This window comes from Telmatherina bonti (genome assembly GCF_933228915.1).
Source record: "Telmatherina bonti genome assembly, chromosome: 17".
Classification (NCBI taxonomy): Eukaryota; Metazoa; Chordata; class Actinopteri; order Atheriniformes; family Telmatherinidae; genus Telmatherina; species Telmatherina bonti.
Window position 1 is genome coordinate 19593653 of NC_136615.1, and position 19577 is coordinate 19613229.

Sequence of the window (19577 nt, forward strand, 5' to 3'; positions counted from 1 at the left end):
CCCATCCTCTCTGTCATTCTTCACAGGCCTGGTTGTGCGAGAGGCCAGCATAGAGATCACTCGGCAGCAGGTGGAGGAGTTGTTTGGACCAGAGGACTTCTGGTGTCAGTGTGTGGCCTGGAGTTCTGCTGGGACCACCAAGAGTCGCAAAGCTCATGTCCGCATTGCTTGTGAGTATCCCTCCCTGCCCAATTTATCTTTCTCTTCGGACAGACTCGGTTTGTTATCTTCTTCGTCATCTTTGTCTTCCTCTGTAAACTAAACCACTCAGCCGCCAAGTTAATGCATCTTACAGACTGAGTTGTGTATCATCACAGATTTCACAGATAGTTGTGAAAAAGAGTTTTAGTAACATGGGACTCAAGTGTCCCTTTGAACTCGAGTTCGTATAAAGCCTGTGGAATCTGAAGTGGTTTCCTTAGGCACAGTTTAAACCTGGAGCAGAAGCACGGAGAGGAAAAAAAAAAACCCAGCGGAAACAGTGTTTACACACAGTGAAGAGGCTGTATGGCATATGTTTATGCCGATGTTCCCTATTTTTTTCCCTGCATGGCCCTCATTTGTTCTCTGTCTGTGTGTTTGTCCTCCTGCTGAAAAGCACAACGCAATTGTTTCCAAGTAATGAGAAACATTCTGCGCTGGCTCTGAAGTTCGAGCTCATTTTTTACTGTTTCCCCAAAGGATGTTCCAATAAGACTCTGAGAAGTAATGAAACCCCAGAAGAATTGATGCAAAAAGCAGGGTTGTTTAAGTATAGTTGCAACATCAAGGAGACATTTTTGCAAGACAACGAATATTGCGTAACTCAAGCCTTTATGCATTTTTGTCAGAGTTTTTGACATATATATTTATATAAATATATAAAATCACCTGGAGGGGGTTCTTTTTGTAGAATCAGCTACGTTTTTCCACTTCCCATCACCCGTCAGTCAGGTTTAAGAAATTGTGACAAACATGACTGATCAGAGTTTGCTTTCTTTTTCTTTTTATGGCAACTTGATAAAAAGAAAACACCCACTTGCTTGAAACATTTTGTTAAAATATAATGCTAATGCTGCTGGATGGGAGACTTGAGCTGAATGTTTGGCTTGGAACTCCATGAAACTGTCATAATGATTTTATCTTCCTTCTGCAGTGCAGCAGATGGCACAGTAAAAAGTCAATATCCACAGCTTTCACCTAAACATACTCAATTTAAGCACACTTAACAATCAAATACACATCTCTCTTAATCTTAATTTAGTGTCATTCATTTCACTATTTTTGTAGCTTTATAAAACTACCATCTAACTCTCTGTCCTTCAGTTTGCCACCATTTTCTCCACCATTTTACATCCTCCAGGATTTAATGTTTTCGCTTTTTATTTTAAAAATCTTGCAGCTGATCTTTTTACTACTGCTATTATACTTGCTTGGTGAATCTTAGTCATGCCTCTCAGTCACCCACTGAGCCTGCTCCTGCTGCTCCACCTCCTATAATCACCCATGATGAGCGGCCTGCCAGCATGAACCTATGCCTCAAATCACAGTGGACCCCTCTTCCCCTCCCATTAGCTTCTCCTGAATGGATTAGCTTCTCTACTGGGCTTTCTCTCCAGGCAGGCTTCTTGTCAGAGCCAGAGTCGATCCCGTTAGGCTAATGGAAACCAGGGTTGTTTTCCTCACCTCGCCCATCATCTAAACACATACAGTTTAATCAGACGGTAAGTCACGGCCGACTTGGCGAGCGATGAGGTTGCTGCGTTGAAGAAAGAGCTTTCAGTTGGACAAAAAAAAATGCTTGTCCAACTAAAAGTATTTCAAGGCGGGGTTGAGAGGAAGAGAGAACGTGTTAAGTCTGTCTTATCACTTTCTCTTAATGTAACATCCACAAAACTGTTTTAATCGACTTTCCCTGTTTGGAAGCAGCGTTTGTTTACCAAAGTAAACTATAGAAGGATGTGTGCAAGCATCAAATAAAATGTATCAAATTAACACAGATGCTTTTCGAGGGACTGCAGGAATGTAATTGTTCTGAGAGGGCTTGAAATTGATTTTCTTGTCTGTTTGCGGCCTAATTTTACAACATAGGTAAAACCTCAGCTGGGATGCAAGTGACTGGTCTAATGATTAAAAATCAGACTCTGTACATGTTCGCTGTCATTTCTAATCTGTTTGCACCAGGAACTAACGATTTCCAAGTGAGGAGGAAACCCTTTTCTGAAGTGTGAAGCTAGTGTAATTTAGCATGACAAGTAACCAAACACATCCACTTAAGGTAATGGTTGTCATATGTGTATCTTTCTGTGGGCTGTGGAGAGTATGGTGGGACTCCCACAGGAATGTGGACTCAGCTGGTCCCACACCCTCCAGTGTACCACAGTGTTTAGGGCTATAAGCAGTAAGGAAAAGAGAAACTCTGGTTTGAGAAGCATAACTTAAAGCACACATCCAAACTATATGGTAGAAAAAACTCACTGTAGTCTCTCATGGGGCAGTGCAAAAAGATGGCAAATCCTGATGAAAGCAATTATACATGTAAGTATTATACATATAAATGAACAAACGTTGACTTTTCCTAATAATTGTGTATTTATATGTGTAGTGATCTGTTATCTTGATAGTTATGTCACTGACAAGGTCGGGATTAAAAACAGAAACAATTTGAAACGGCAATTTTGTTCAAAAGAGTATTTGGGCCACTAAAGAAAAAAAAATTCTGTGAATTTTGACTTTAATCCCAGAATTCTGAGATCAAAGATAGAATTCTGAGTAGCCACACTGCACAAAATAACGCTGCGTAGCTGCCTTGCATAAGCAGCAATTCTGACAATTCTAAACTGCGGCTTCCATGCTTTACACAGCTCAATGGAAACACCTGCAAATCGCAATTGTTTTTTTGTTTTTTTTCAAAACTGACAAATGTTGCTTTCATTTTGCGAAAGAATGGAATGGGAACACAGCTACTGAAAACCCGGTTAAACTTGTTGTCTTAAGTTGTTGTTTCACTTCTGAGATTAAAGTCTGAATTTTGAGAAAAAAAAAGTCAGAATTTAGACTTTTTTCACAGAATTAATTATTTTTTATTCAGTGGCCCTAATAGTCTTCCGTAGTTTTGAGCAACAACATGGTTGACACTTTTCTTTCTGCATATCATGTGCCTGGATTTTTACCGAGGTTTTATGGCAATATATTTAAAGCTCAAATCAAAGCAGTCCCTTAACATTATTCCCTCTAAGTTGCTGCCAGATTGTATTGCTCACTTTTAACTACGGAGCGGCACGCTGACTTACTGCCCGCTGCAGCAGCCACGTCAGTACCCATGAAGACTTGCATACTCTGTAACACCTTTATGCTGAGAAATCAGATTTAATTTATTAGATTTCACCATGGAGCATATGCAGTAAATCAGAGTGTATCACAGTATATGAGAATGTGTGACTGAATTGCCTCCTCACCTGTCATTCTGAGTTTGCATCTTCTTTTGTCTTTTGGAAGCAGTGTGAGCAACATCCATCTCCCCAAAATAACAACATGCGTTTTGAACTTTTGCCACTTTTTATTTGGTGAAAATTCCTTTAATTTTTCTTTTTGTTCTAGAAAAACACAATATCTGTGTCCTTGGAACACATTCTATCCTCTATTCTAACTTGTCTCAAAGAATATGTTCCTCTTGTCATACTTCTGAACTTTTCACTGAAGAAATTGCTTTCAATTCAACGCCTATCCTTTGAGCAACTGTAAGAGAAAGAGAATGTTTTCCAGGGAATAAATTTGTGGAATCATAATTTATTCCCTGGAAAACACATGTGTTTTCAGGTTTAACTAGAACAAGGACAAGGGCCCTCAGTTATTGTAAGATTGTTTTTTTTCTCAAACAACAAAAATGAAGAACAAAATAACTATATTGTGGTGTGCTTTCGGAGTCTGGCATGGTCCAGTTTTCTTTAATGTCAACACAGTTTCCTCAGTGAAAAGGTTGAGACAGAAACAGCAATATAAGTTTATTTAAATATAATGTAAAAGCAAATCAAGCAAATAAAAATCTATCTAAAGTATGTCTGACATATGACTCTTCCAAGATGCTCATGCTGTCTTCATTTAATATCTATTCATCCACAACCTCCCAGACACTGGAGAGCATTTCTGAAATGTGATATAATAGATACTATTTCACATCCTGCCCAAGAGTCTTTAGTCTCAAGAGAATTTTGTACAGTTCTCATCAACTCTGACATCACTGCTCCTCCTCCATGCTTTTAGGGTCTCTTGTTGGTTTCCATAAATAAAGTTAATTGTAAACACAAAAGCCAAATAATGAACCCATTTTGTTTTTAAGCTTTAATAAAAAGGACTTTAGTTTTGACTTCCCTTCAGCTACGCTTGCCTGCATAACCAGGAATGATCATATGTTTCTTTTAACACTATTTATCAAATGTCACATGTTTCTTTTCTAATGAAACAACAGAAATCAGCTCAGATGGAGAATTGTAAGGAAAACCGTTTGTCTCTGCACAGTCTGCAGCGTTTCAATGAATGATTGTAGATTATTGGCAGATTTGAAGTTTCGGTCCTTTAAAAAGTAGGGCAGTTCCTCCTCATTAGTTCCTCTCCTCTTTTGTGATGCTTACAGCTCCTGTCTTAGTTCATGCGGCATTATATACTTCTGAAGGGCTTTCAGTTTCCAGTGCAGCGCAGCATCCTCAATAATCCCAGCCTGTCAGCTCCACAGCATTACTCCATCAGGACTTTTTAAAGAAAAAGTTGTTCTTGCTGTGGCTGGCAAATGATTGCCTTTCCATATTTGACTTTCTTCTATTTCATGATAGACTTGAGTGGAAGATGATACAGACCAACAAGTAAATCACCCTTTTGAGTTTATTCCGTAGTGCAGCATGTACAGTTCAGACTTTTTCAGAACAGCACTTGGATAATATTAATGATTAACCTTTGACCTACTATTTCATTTTAATTATACCTGATAATACGTCATAACAGCCGACTGTCAGTAAGATGTATTGTAATAGTGGTGACCATTTTGTCCGTTTCCTGTAGATCTAAGGAAGACTTTTGACCAGGAACCTCTTGGCAAGGAAGTGTTACTCGAACAGGAGGTGTTACTGCAGTGTCGCCCACCTGAAGGCATCCCAGCGGCTGAGGTAAGCTCCACTTTTTTTGTGTTTTCAATAGTTTTGTTTTTATTTCAGGATATTTTTTTAATAGCTAAAGGACGTTCCACCCTGCTAAACCTAACTAAAAGCTGTCACTGCAAATCCAGTCAACTGGCTTATAAAGAGGTTTATATGATAGTTTTAGGTCAGATTGTGATTAAATTTACTCTCATTTCTGGTGTGATTATTTATATATATAATGTTTAATGGATTGCTAAAATATCCAATACTTATGATATATATTTTGAACGTGAGTAAAGCGATTAAAAAGAAAAACTGTGTTGATTGCGTAATATGCTTCAGTTTTTAACCTTTCTACTTCAGAAATTTTAATGAAATAACAGAATAAATCTGACACAGTACAGTGCACAGATAAGGACATTTCTCACCACTGCCTGGGCTGTTCAGTGCTTTGGGTATTTCCTGAAAATCAGCCAGTAACTGCAGTTTGAAGGGGGAAAAAAGTAATTATCAGCTGAAGACGGGTGGAAAATGTAAGCGTTACTGTGCAAGTTTAGCTGTTATCTCCTCGATGTCTGCTTCCATGTTTCTGCCCTACAGTCGGACATTGGTAAAACTTCATCTGAAAAGCTTCAGTTTAGATTGCAGGTAAATGGAGGATGAAGGTGTGTTATATGGGTTAAAGGGTGTTTTTTACTTTTTAAAATTTTTCTTTACTAAAAGGTGTAAGTACTGAACTGGTGGTTGACCTGGAAAAGCTGAGCCAAGTGGGTGGAACTGTACAGCTGAAAATGCTAAGAAGCTTAAAGGACAAAAGCTTGGGATTGACTCTCCTAGTACAATCCAGGCCTCAGTCTGGTAGTTTTTCCTGTAAAGAACCATATAGTGTTGGTGATTCACCCACCTCTCTGAGGTCACCGTCAATACTGCATGGGCTTAGCGCAGCTTTTGAAGACACAGCTGGAGTCCATTCGTGACAGGCGAGGCAATTCAGATATATACCGAAGAGTAAACAGGTTACACTTTTTCTCCATGATCAGAAGCTTCCCTTTTGTTAAAGCTGCGATTTTGTTTCATAAGTCCTCCGACATAAATCCACAGATGATTTACAGCAGGCGGGTTTTGGTTCAGTTCTATAAGGATCACTGAATTTCTTCCATATCAAGTCAAAACAAGCATGCAAGCAATTATACCAGAAGAGGAATGGTGCATTAACATCTTATTGGTCAAAAATATAATAAATAATGGAAGTTGAGAGGAACAGGTACATAGGTACACAGGTACACAGCTACACAGCTACACGTAGTAATAGTTCTCATATTGTGCAATGTTAAAACTGTTTTCAGTTTGCTTTTATGGTGTACTCTGCTTATTTATATGCTCAATAGGAATGCAGCTTTTTTTCATGCGTCTTTTTACATCACGGCTGCTTGAAAAGTTCCATTTCACATGACATTTTCCCTCCTTAAAGTCAGCTGTTTCATTGGAAAAAAAGGACTAAAGTGAGCGCTGCTTTTTCATCCCAGTTTGTCAGGGCCTTTTTTTAACACAAGAAAATAAAAACGCCTTGGAAAAAGCAGATGGGCTAAGACTGTGGTTACATATGAATTTGCAGAAATATGAAGCAGCCACTGTAAAGGAAAGATCTGTCATATTTCAGCCGCTCAAGGCACGAAAAAATAGAGAGAGGCTGAAGGCGCAAGGAGGAGAGCTGTTATAATTTGTCAAGACTTGATTGAGTGGGTTGATGTCAGGCCTTCAGTGGGTTGTCCGTTCACTCTGTGGTGCCTTTACAGGCCTTTGCCCAGTTAGCTAGAGGCTGAAAGGATGGCAGATGAAAAATCTAAGCTCTAAGGCCAGTTTTGTTTAATCTCATGCTGTATGTGAAGGACATTGTGCTTTGTAGGAGAAGAACACAAATGACATACACATGTGCTGACTGTGCATTGTCACACTGTTGGTACTCTATGTGTACCAGCAGGGACACCAACGTGCCTGTATACTGGGGCTCACATGATCACATCCTGAAAACAGCTCAGCTGAAAGACTATTCATCCTCTCTATTGACAGCGCGGTGTGACTGTGGCTGACCAGCTGGCAGAAATAGACTCCCCACTGATGAGCTGCAGGGAAGATTCAAACTCTTGGGTTTCCTTTTTTCAAACTATGGTAAAAGAATTGGAGGAAATTGTATCCTACATGTAGATCATAGTCATCACAGCTGTCCAGGCTCTTAGTATAAGGATGTAACCTCATCCTTTAATGCTTCTGCTGAAGGCACTACAATAACAACTTTTAATGTAGTAGCTGCCGTTATGAGTTAAACAGTAGCTAACAGTAACTGTATGTTATACTTTCAGATAAGCATTCAGTTGAGATCAGCTATAATACCAAGACATTTCACATTACCAAAAACAAGAAGCCCACATTCAGAATCAAAGTCAGTCAGTTATAATTAGGTCTGATCTCAAATTACAACAAAGCGTGGTGTTGTTTGATGTGAGCCAGTATCAGCCCTCCTTCTATGTCTTCCCACATTTCAGATGATTTACATCAGCAGTTGTCGGGATGCTTAACCGCAGTAATGACATCCTATGATGCTATTCAAGCAGTTGTGAGTTTTTCTTGGCTTTCTGAGGAGGCTGTTGTCCTGAAATAAAAGCATTATGCTCAGTAGTCCTGATAGTTTCTTTGATGATGTTGTAAGTTATTATAACAAAACAAATGAAAATGCTCCCACCAGATGCTTCAGAGATTTTCAAGCTCAGAGTTCAATCTGTGGTTTCCTAGTTCCTTTTTTTTGATCAGTTATTTATAGTCAATAAATACATTTACTGAAGTACAGCTACTCCTTAAGACGTGGATAACCCACAAGCAACACACAAGCACACACACAAAGAAAACAAGAAGCGGGCATTTGTTTTGGCTCTCCTTGTGACGATTACCAATGGAACTTGGGCCTTGAAGAGCTCAATTACAGTGAGTAAGGTTTCTGAAATAGCAAAAGGATTTAGTCATTGCATGCTCTGAATAAATTAGACACTCAGCAGGCTCCATGGGAGTCATTGTTGCATGTTTCCATACACTGTAAAAAAAAGTTTTTAGAAAAAGTTGAGTGAACTGGAAAAAAGAAAAAGACCAGCGGCAAAGCTTTTTAAAGTAAATTCAACTTGAGGGTTCTGATGTTGTATGAACCTAAATGAACCCATTGACTGCCAAAGACATCTTGTGATGTCTTTTTGAATCAGAACATTTCCTGCCAAAGATGCAAAAAGATGTCTTTTGTTGTTTCTGGGGTGCGCTGGGGTGTCTACGGGGTTCTTGCACCGAATGCATTGCGAATATGCTCTGAGGGCGCACCCTGAAGACTCCAGGACATGCACCTGGCTAAATCGACCCTCCATATCTGCAGCCTCAGACCTTAATATTCTTTGCATCCTGAAAGATGAGCCAACATGCTTGAAAATACTGGCAGTAAGGGGGTCTCTGTTATAACATCCCCTGGCAGCCAATAAGTAACGAAAGTAAGTGAAATAGTACATATCACATATTTAAGACAGTTATACTGATTTTCTTGTGTCTTTGAGCTGAAATAACTAAAATTACGTTGAAAAATCTTTTGAATGGTAGTTTCAATTTTTCGCTGCAAGGCTAATCATTCTTTAGTCGGCGAGTCTGTGTTCCATCTATCCATTTTCTATACCTGTTTATTCTAATGGAGAGTTGCAGAGCCAACCCCAGCAGTGCTGAGACATAGGGTACACTCCGGACAGGTCACCAGTCTATCACAGGGCCAACACAATGAGAAACTAGAAGACTTCTCACACATGCATCACGCAGATTCCACACTGAACCTGAACCTTGCAATGAGGCAGCAGTGGTAACCACCACTCTGCTGGTTGGATACAGATTCACCTTTCATATTCTCTAAACCTCCACTATCCAAAGGACTTGAAGTACACTTATGAGGCTGTTCAAAAAGCATTTATGAACCTGTACGCACTCCTCAGAAAGGGTTCATGCCTTTAAAAACAGTTTGTGTACTCATTCATTCATTATCCTAACCGCTTAATCCAATTCAGGGTTGCGGGGGGGGGCGGGAGCCTATCCCAGCTGTCTTTGGGTGAAAGTCAGGGTAACACCCTGGACAGCTCGCCACTCCATTGCAGGGCCACACAGAGACAAACAACCACTCATGCTCACACTCACTCCTAGGGGCAATTTAGAGTAACCAACAAACCTATCATGCATGTCTTTGGACGGTGGGAGGAAGCTGAAGTACCCAGAGAGAACCCACACATACACGGGGAGAACATGCCAACTCCACACAGAATGTCCACTGACCAAACCCCTCCCTAGCCAAGGATCAAACCAGCGACCTTGCTATGAGGCCACAGTGCCAACCACCATGCCACCGTGCAGCCCTCCAGTTTGTGTACTGATGTAGTTTATCATGGCTACAGACCTCCTGAACAGTTAGAAGTGTCACCTCACAGCATAAAAGTTCCTATTTTGAGCGTTATCTTTTCTGTCTGGAGTTTGGAGTTTGCATGTGTGTGAATGGTTGACTCTTTGTATTGGTTCAACGATGGAGTGGCGGCCTGTCACAAGTGTGCCCTCTCTCTCTCATCTAGCTGAAGGGATAGGCTCCTGCGACTGCATTAGAATAAGCGAATAAAGAAAATGCATGGCTAGAATAAGTTTATTCAACTTATTTTTATAGTGTACCTTTGAATATTTGTTACATACTTAATTTCTAAAGGTTTTTCAAGCATCAAGAGAAGAAGAGTTTTTTGACAGTTATGTGTGCTCAGCTACGCGCTGCCCATAGTGATACATATAAAGGTAAATATGGGATTGGAGGTCTTCCATCAACTCAGTGCCGATCCTTTGCTTTTGAATGTCTCCAGAAGCTTATTCATCAACTGCTGACGGCTTCTACACAAGCAGAAGTGGCCTCTTTTATTAAAAATACTTGTCAGCCTTATAAAATAGACAGCTGAAAGAATGCAGCTTTATTGTTCTTTTTCTTCCACCATACCCTGCGTCTCCATTTCAGAGCACTTGTCACAGCCCTGAGACAAAAGCATAAGTTCAGAGGTGATGCAGCACCGTGAGCAGCTAAGCCCGTTTCCATGGAAGCAGGATTTTAATTCAGGCATCTCCTCAGTCGGCCGGGGTCCTGCCGTGTTATCGGGGCTAGCAAGTCATTGATGCTCTGCAGGGAATGGGTCCTGCTGCCATGATTAAGTCGACTGACTTTACCGAGATGAAAGCCAAGAAATACAAAGATCTCCCCCCCCACACATCCTCCTCCAAAATATGAATAAAACCAGAGAAATTTTTACAGCTCGGACTGGCACCAACGCCAAATTTGAGATTTCATGCATAGTTCCGCAAGTCCAGAGGACAGCATATTTTGCTCTTTAACAAAAATTATATTTCCCCTCTTAAACACGCTGATATTTACGCCCAAGATAGAAAATTATAATAAATTCAAATTTCCTAAAATACCTTGACTGATGCACTTTTAAGTAATCCTCTTTTTTTCTTACATCATAGCACATAAATTTGAGCAAAAAGTGCTGATTTTAGGCCTGTTTCTCTTTTTTTTTAAAAGGTTATTTGAAGGCAAATCACAACCAGTGGCTCACATCAGGTCACCTTGTCAAGAAATAGCTGAGTGCATCTTCCCAGTAAGAATGGGGACATAGCAGAGTTATGAGAAGTGCCAGGAATGTCAAGAGTAACAACACTTCGGTGGCCAGTGGAACAGGAAGTGCATTTTCATCAAGGTTTCCCATGGGAGAGGATGTGTCAAGGGTCCAGACTCAGCCCACGAGGTGACCAACCAAAGATTGCCCTTCAGGTGCTCAGCTGTCAGTCACTGCAGTTTTCCTGTGGACAGCCTGTGATTTCCTGTAATGGTTCACATTTGTGAGTGCTGCTGTTCATGGTGAGTCACTGCTCTTTCTGCCGTTTCCTCCAGCGGCTCCATTATGCCTGCAAAAATTCACAGCAAAAAGGATTTTTTTTTTCTGTGCATTTATTCTTATCAACTTCACATGAGGAAAAAAAAAGAAAACATTTTTCACGAGCTAAAACTAAGTATTAAGCAAAATAAAGGGACTATCGTCTGTGTGAAACAGTTTAAAATAGTAATTTGCATATTGAAAACTCTTTCGCCATTATGAATCATTGATTTATGTGCCATTAAAACTCCCCTTAAAATAATATTTAGAGACTCGATTTCTGTCAGCAAAGATGAATTATGCCGTAAGAACCGGTGGATGTCAGGTGGTATTTTATTCTTCAGTGAAAAATTAAATTCACATGATTATTATGTTATAAACTTTTTCTTTATGGCCCTTAAATGATTTTTCAGCTGTTTTCACTGAGACTTTGAATCTGCTCATATTTTTATCTTTGTTCCTGAAAGCTGAATTGTGCACAAATTGAGTTCTGACCTCTCACAGCAAAATAACCCCTCTGCCTAGCTGGAATTATCATCTAAGCTTTTCCACAGGCAAAGGAAGACTCAGGGACAGCACAGACTGCGTGCAAAGACTGTATCAAGCTATTCTCAAATTTGTAAAGCTGCAGTAGGGATTTGTGTTGGGTCATTATTTGTTATTTCACATAAACTAGCCTGTTTGTAACATTGCCTCTCAGCAGCTAGCTTGTCCTTGCACCACATGAACATGCATCAAAGAAAAAAATTGGCTCCAAAGAAAGCAAAATGTCCATTATAATAGCAAGCATAACTCAGTCAACATCAAAACTTAAAAAAGGTGGTTAGCATCCATCTATTCATTGTCTATTCTTGCTCATACACCTGTGCAGGGTCCCAAGGGGGCCGAAGCCTCTCCCAGTAGCTACTCAGCAAGAGGCAGGGTGAGCCATGAAGGTTCTTTGCCCAATTTTGTTGCTTGTATGGTCAGTTCTTAGAATAAGAATGAATTTGCAATAAAAGAAAAAAAAAAAAAGAAGCTGAGCTTTATTAGCTTTGGAGCGAGTTTAAGGAATGTTTATTTTTATTAGTGGTCTGTGGAAAGCTAAAGGCAGGATTGAGCTGGATGAGGTCATTACTCCTGGCCCCAGTTATATTGGAAAACTTTTACCTGTTTGTGAAACCATGATAACCACTGTTTCCCCCCCCCCCCCCCCCCCCCCCCACTTCTTTCTAACTTGGTTTTTTAGCTCACCCAGCAGCAGCACTTACATTTTTTATGTGTTTGATTTTCCTTTGTTTGTTTATCATTTCAGTGTAGTTTTACGTTATCATCAAAATTGCAATAAAACCATTTTTTAAAGCTTTTTAAGTAAAAATTCTGTCCTGAAATGATCCTTTTTGTTGGATTGGACATAGTTCAACTCCGTCCATGTTACCTTCCTCTGCTCTGATCCATGCTAACACCACTACAAACAATACATACAAACATTTTTTCCCATCACATCTCAAAATGTCACACCTTTGTGCATTTTGGCTTGTTAATATTTATACAGCTCACATTTCCATACTTGTCATGCATGCAGATGCAGAGCATATGGCTTGTTGTCTGCCAGTGAATGATTTAATAATCAGTTTGTAACCTTTTGCAGCTCATTCTCCAGGTGTGTCATTCAAGCCTGCAGCAGATACTGTGGAAACGGGGAAAATGAATAAATTACATTGGATAGATAGTTAGACTTCATGCGGGGAAGCTGGAAAGCTCATAATGGCTTCTCTGTCGAGGAGACTTGCACGTTGCTGTGGAACATTATTTTTTCCCTTACCTTCCTCTCTTTTCACACCCCTCTCAACCCCCACACACTGCTGTGCACTCTATTTCTGACACAACATAGATGAGTAATGAATGGTTGTGTTGGTTCCTAACAAGTGTGTGGATTGTATGTAGTGTGTTTTGTGTATTGGGCTAATTAGTGTTGTGCTGGCACACCCTGGCAGAGCGCAGAAACATCCCACTCAGTGGTTACTCCTACATAGCTGCTGCAGTCTGGTCGCTAGCCAGTTTTGTTTGCTGAAGGGAGAAGAAGTGACAGTGAAAGGACATTGAAGCCCCACCTACATTTAGGAGTTCGGTTCTTAAAAGCCCATGGAGCAAATTTGGAGGTCAAATTTTATGGAAACCGAAACCAGAAATCAGTTTCTCTGGTTAGAATTTAGTTAATATCAGTTTGTAGTTTAACACAAATGCAACAGATATTTTCTATTAAATGCATAAGGGGACGGTTACTGTAAAAGGGGTCAACTACATAAATAAATTAGCAAGTTTTACAGATTATGTGCAACATTACCAGTAAAGTTCATTGTCACTGTCCTCATCTATACCAGTAAAGATTGCTGGTTGTTTAGCAAGTAATTGCAGATGTTAGGCTTGGGGGTCGGTGACGACCAAAACTAAAGCTTAAAGGAAAAACTAATGGTGCAAACAAGAAGAAGCTAAATAATCAGGGGCAATTAATCATCTTTTAATCACTTCATCCTGTATGATTTCAGGTATTGTCTCTGGAAATTCTTTTAGCTCAGCATCACTTGTCTTTAAAGGTGAAGTATGTAAGATTTTCAATATTTTCAAAATAAATTAACTAAAACAATAACTACAATCATAATTAGATCGTTTTTTTAAACATGTAGGTTCCAGTCTGTTCATATTTGATGTGTTATTAAATTACAAGTGTTATTTAATCTAATTATGATTGTAGTTATTTTTTTAGTTAATTTATTTTGAAAATATTGAAACTCTTACATTCTCCACCTTTAATGCACTGCATGCAGAATGCGCTTTAGAGATCACTGATTTTCTCCACTTCTATGTTTTCCATATAATCCTTTCTAGATTCTTTCCTGATTATTTTTTTCTAAATATAGTTTTCAGTACATCCTGGTTTCATTGGAGCTTTTCATTATTTTCTGCTTGCTTTTGACTTTTCTGTTCACATTCCCAACCTTCTCTGCCTCCAAATAAAGTAATGTCTGAAACATTTCTCCTCTCCACCCCCATCTTTATTCTTTCCCGTCCGTCCTTGACTCTCTGTGATGATGTATTATATATATACTTTGGCACACAAGTAACTGCCCTCCTGCTGATGCACCTGCTCTGCCTCCCTCTCGCTCATCCTTTTTCTGCCCTCCGTCTTGTGCCCGCCTGTCTCTCTTCTTATCCGTCTCCTTCTCCTCGTCCTCAGGTCTAAGTTTCCATCTTACTGTTTTGTCTCCGTGTCACTTTGCTGTATCCGATGACAGCAGACATGTGGCAATTTCCTTTCGTTAATGACGAGAAATGTGCCAATTACCTCTCCGGATGTCTCACTGCCAATCAGGGACTAACGAGCTGCAAGTGTGTGTGTGTGTGTTTGCAAGTTTGTGTATCTGTGTGTTCCAGCTTTGAGTCTGTTGGCATGAAATGCTGCAAAAGAATTTTTTTTCCAGAATTATTCTAATTTCAGCTTTGCTGTAGACGCTGGTTTATGTTCTCTGCACTGTTTCAGTGCAGAAGGAGAGAATAGTGAACTGTTGCTCACTTTTGCTCCTTCACACATTTATGATGCTCTATTTATGATACAAGTTTCTACCATTTTCTATTCCCTGTCACTCCATCTCCCTCCAACCCCTCCATCTGCACTGAAAAGCTCTTTTGTTCAATTTTTAATTACCTTCTTCTATAAAAGTGCTCTTGACATCTGAACACAGCAGGTTTGGAAAGGCTGCCTCTGTGATTGGCTCAAAATTGGATAACAACTTCTTTGTATCAACTGTCAATCTGTGTTCCTAGAACAGATCTTCCACTACTAAAGCTTCCACCAGTGCCTTGTGCCCAGCACAAACTGATGCAAGCAATACAAGAGAAAATATTTATCATGTCAAAATAGAAAAAAAGAAATTGCTTTTGTTTCTCTTGTTTGCATCATTTTAATTTGTTCTATTCAAGACTTGTGTTCACTCAATTTTCAGCGGGGAACAAAAAACACAGAGGGACAATCAGATCCACTCCAATCTTTGTTCTTTCAGCTCTGCAGTCCTCCTCTTGAGTAGATTTTTTTTGTTTGTTTGTTTTTATCATGCATTCAAGATTGATGGTAAAATGGTAACAAACATGCTTATAAAACCCCTGCAAGCCCCTTTTCAGTCTATACATACACAACTGGATCGAAATGGTTGTGTTCTCCTTAAAAATCTCTCAATATTCAACATTTTAGGATCAGAACTTTGTATTGGGAATGCAAAGATTTATCAGCCTACCAGGGCTGGCCCAAGGCATGAGCCAGATAAGTGACAACTTTAGTTCCCTCTCCTACTAGAAGGCTTCAGAGTGCTTGAAATGTTGCAATATCTTAGTAAAGGATATAATATGTACAAAAATACAATTTAAATAAAGATGGTAAAACAAACTAAGCTATTATATGTCATTTTAAACATGGTCAGGTTGCTTCTTGCGGCAGGCGTCTACATATACATACACACACACACACACACACACACATGTATATATATATGTATATATATACATACATATTTATTAAGTCAGAATTTTTACATCTGCTTCATCCCTAATTGTCATGTATGCATGCTCTATATAATAAAAAAAAAAACTTTATTAAAGAAATCTCCATGAATCTGCCAGTCACCAGGTTCCTGCTGAATTCCTGTGGTGTGCTGCTTTAGTCCTGAAATCACACAACAGATGTCTGACTGCCATCTCAGCAGGTGTAAAAACAGATTAGTTGGAATAAAATTATAATAAAAGCAGGCTCAACAGCACCGCACTGAGATGGCTCATACATGCAGTTTGCTCTGCTTATACATTTAAGAAAACATAATCAACTAAAAAAAAAAATCTGTTTTTACCAATGTAGGTGCCATACTGACGTTACTTTGCCTGGGGATTCAAAGAACCCCAGACATCAAGGAGGCTTATAATTTCATTTGCACAAAATACAAGTTAAAAGACATCTTATTTATTGAGTCCTAAAACGGCAGATATGGGCAAGGACCTACTTTTCAACACAATAGTTTGATTGATTGGAAGTTTGGTGCATCTGTGACACCTTGCAATGTGAGTCATGCTGCATTGGATTGCATGCACCTAGAGTGAGGGAAGGGTTTGGTTTCAGTAGTAGAAGGTTAGCAATAGGATTGTATCCCTTTCGGCTCCATTAAATTGATTCAGCAGATATGTGTTTATGAAAGAAAACACTCATAAGCACCAAAATCTGCAGAGAAAATACGTCAATATTACAGAGGTTTATTGTAAAGCTCTGCTCAGATCAAGTTTACACCCAGTGTTTGTTCAGATGTAATTTTGTCATGGGGATCGGCGTGTTATGAGTTGTATTATGTAAGTGTCGTATGCCTCGATTTGGAAGATGTTAAGTGTGAAATAATTGTGAAATGAAGTATTGAAAATATTTTCCTCTCAGCCTGTCTAGTGTGTTCCCACTGGATAAAAGAGCAGGCAGTCTTGCAGAGGTGTGATTCCAACGGCATCTTTTGTATCTGTCATCACAAACTAAGACAGATACTGGTGATGCTGGTGATGCATAATACGCAGTGCATGTCAATCTTATCTTTTAAGAAAGTTCTAACAATCCTGGTCTCATAACAATGGCTGATGTGTTGTACATCACATGCTGTTTCTGTGGTTTCTTCAGAAAAAAAAAAAAAACTAAACTAAGAAAACACCAACAACAGCGACTGTTTTGTCTTGGCAGAACTCATATCAGGTTATTGCCCCACTTTTTGAGATACTTTATCTCTCCTGAGAGAGACCCTGTATAAACATCCTGCTTATCTGTGCAGCTCCTTGGTGTCTTATCTCTCATCAAGACCTTTTCCTCGTGGGCTATCACAATACACAGGAAGCTAGCTGTTCGCCAGGCCTCCTCATCACTGGACAGCCTCTTTTGAAGAAAACCAAAGAACCAGGAAATATTTTTGAATCAAAGTGTCTGCAGAGTGTGAGAAACCATGTTTTCTCCCATAAAAAAAAAAAAAAAAAAAAAAATTACATATATATATATATATATATATATATATATATATATATATATATATATATACATATATATACATACATATAAAATCCTCAAGCCATTTTGAAGAGAAAGGGGGTCTCGGTGAATTACAGTCAAATAAAACATCCAAATAATCCACTGCTCTGTGATGGAGCCGGGAGTTCAATATCAGGATGATTTAAGGGAATGAAACTCATAAGAAAAGGTCAGACAGCCTCTCAGCTTTCGCAGTTGAGGAGAGTTTTCTTTTCTCTGCTGTCTTGACAACGCTGCTTTTACAGTTGTGTTTTGTTCTCGGAGAGAATAAAACGAACATGATAGTTATTGACTTTTTGTAGCAGGACCTCTGAGATGTAAACAACTGTGCTCTAATCCTGACGCTCAGTTTTTTATGAGCGTTTGGACAGAAACAAGAAAAGCTATAGTTGTTTTAATGCTTCAAACATACATGTTTTTCTCCTCTTTTTTCAGATGGTTTAATGAAGTCTCACCTTATTTAGAAAAAAACCCCAAAACTATTGTGTGAAATTAAAGCTGGCCGCTTATTCTCTTCTTTGTGTTCTGTTTGTGTTTAGGTGGAGTGGTTAAAAAATGAAGATGTTATCGATCCTGCAGATGACAGAAATTTCTACATCACCATCGACCACAACCTGATCATCAAACAAGCCCGCCTCTCTGACACTGCCAACTATACATGTGTGGCAAAGAACATTGTGGCCAAGAGGCGCAGCACCACCGCCACGGTTATTGTCTACGGTAAGGTGCTTTCTGATATTCATATAAAGATCTAACATCTTACATTACTTCACCAGATATGTTTTTTACAGGACCTTTCCATCTGTTTAGTACAATTTTGTCCATTCATCCTTCTTACCAGCCACATATAGGCTGGTAAAGTCTGATACTAGTCGCATGGGAGAAGAATTGAATTCCGCCAAAAGTTTGGCTCAAGTCAAAATAAAACAAATTTCAAAGTCACTGCGCATAAAGCAAATCCTTCTGTCACACACAGCGTGTAGCATTCTCTTGTTTTGTTTTCTGCCTGAAGGTGTGCAAGGACTGGAAGATTTGTGATTTTCCGAACCGTGTGAGAGGTGCTGATGTAGCTGAGCTGTACTTAAAGAGACCCCTGCTGTGGTTTCACACAGGCTCTGCCACTGTCACCCTAACATCAACCAGCTTGACTGTTACTGCGCAGCATGGCTGTGAAGTTAAACTTCAACGCCTGCTGGAGGCTATTCTAGATGGAACAAATGACACATGAAGAAGATGCTCTTTTGAACTCAAGACGTTGACTACTAGCTTGATGGCTTGTTCTACTGTAGCTTACAAAGTCTGTCATGTGCTTGATAATTTCCCTCTGGGGATTGAGGAGCATCACAACCTCCCTGTTTTCAGACACCAAACTGCACGTAGTGTTTGTACATCCAGTGCAGAGTGAAAATTGCTGAATAAAGAAACAAAAGAAGCAGATGCACACAAAGAAGCCAGATGTTTGAAAATGATCCTGCCGCTGGTGTTAGGTTTCAAATCTATAATTTTCTCATCACTTCCCTCCATCCCCTTGCTTGGACTTGCAGAAGGTTTTGTATTTTAAGCTGGCTTTTGTTTTGTTTGTCCATTGTTGTTACAGTAGAATGAATATTTTGTAAAAAATGCAGTCATTTGGGGATCAGCGTCGGGGTGATATAGACATGTAAGAGAGGACAATTCAATGGCAAGTATCTCTTCAAGGCTTTCATGTCGCTAACACAGTCTGTTAGGATTACACGTCAAAAAAGTGCTTTGATGTCAGCTCATCTCTTCCATTTTGAAGACGGGGCACTCACACATGTAAGTACAGTTGTTCTGCCTGTTACTGTATTCATTCTGCCCCACACTACTGCACAAAAAATACCCAAACCACAAAGGAGACTTTTGTCTGATGCTAGCGTTGAACGACTGGGAAGGATTGGCGCTGTGCTGTTCTCCCCAACCCACCACAAGGCCAATGGAAACAGAAGCTGACAACTAAAACAGGGTGTGGACGGGAAGATGGTAACAGTAGGAGAGATGATAGAGCCTTAATCCATGGAGAAAAGAAAGGAGACAGTAAAAAATAAATAAATAAAATGATGGGCTTTTGTGGGATTTCCTTCAAGTCCAGTATTTTAGACTCTGCTTGTAAGTGTGGCACATTTGAAAGTCAGAGGCTCTGAGGGGCTCGGATCCACCATCTCTAATGCCACAGACTTGTTCTCAGCCACAAGCCCCGGTGTCACTCCGCACTGGATTTAGTTGCTGACAGAGATGGATGAGTGGGAAGAGAGGCATTAGCAGGACTCAGTGAATGGAAAATGCAGCAATCTTACCAGAATTTACAGTCTGGCTGCACCGCAAAGTTACGACCCAAGATGTCAGGGTCACAATGCAAAACTCCACTAGTACACATTGTTTATTGTAAATCAGGAT

At 39.6% G+C, this 19577-nt stretch overlaps 1 protein-coding gene across 1 annotated transcript in view; it reads left to right on the forward strand.

Annotated features, from left to right (window-relative positions):
* The window catches only part of unc5cb (unc-5 netrin receptor Cb), a gene marked incomplete at its 3' end in the record, with an annotated part of 121433 nt that overhangs the window by 76442 nt on the left and 25414 nt on the right, over positions 1 to 19577 (forward strand). Inside the window, exons 3-5 of the mRNA XM_079256607.1 lie at positions 27 to 170; positions 5035 to 5138; positions 17702 to 17882. Of these exons, the coding sequence (XP_079112733.1) occupies positions 27 to 170; positions 5035 to 5138; positions 17702 to 17882 (429 nt within the window). The remainder of the gene's footprint in view (positions 1 to 26; positions 171 to 5034; positions 5139 to 17701; positions 17883 to 19577) is intronic.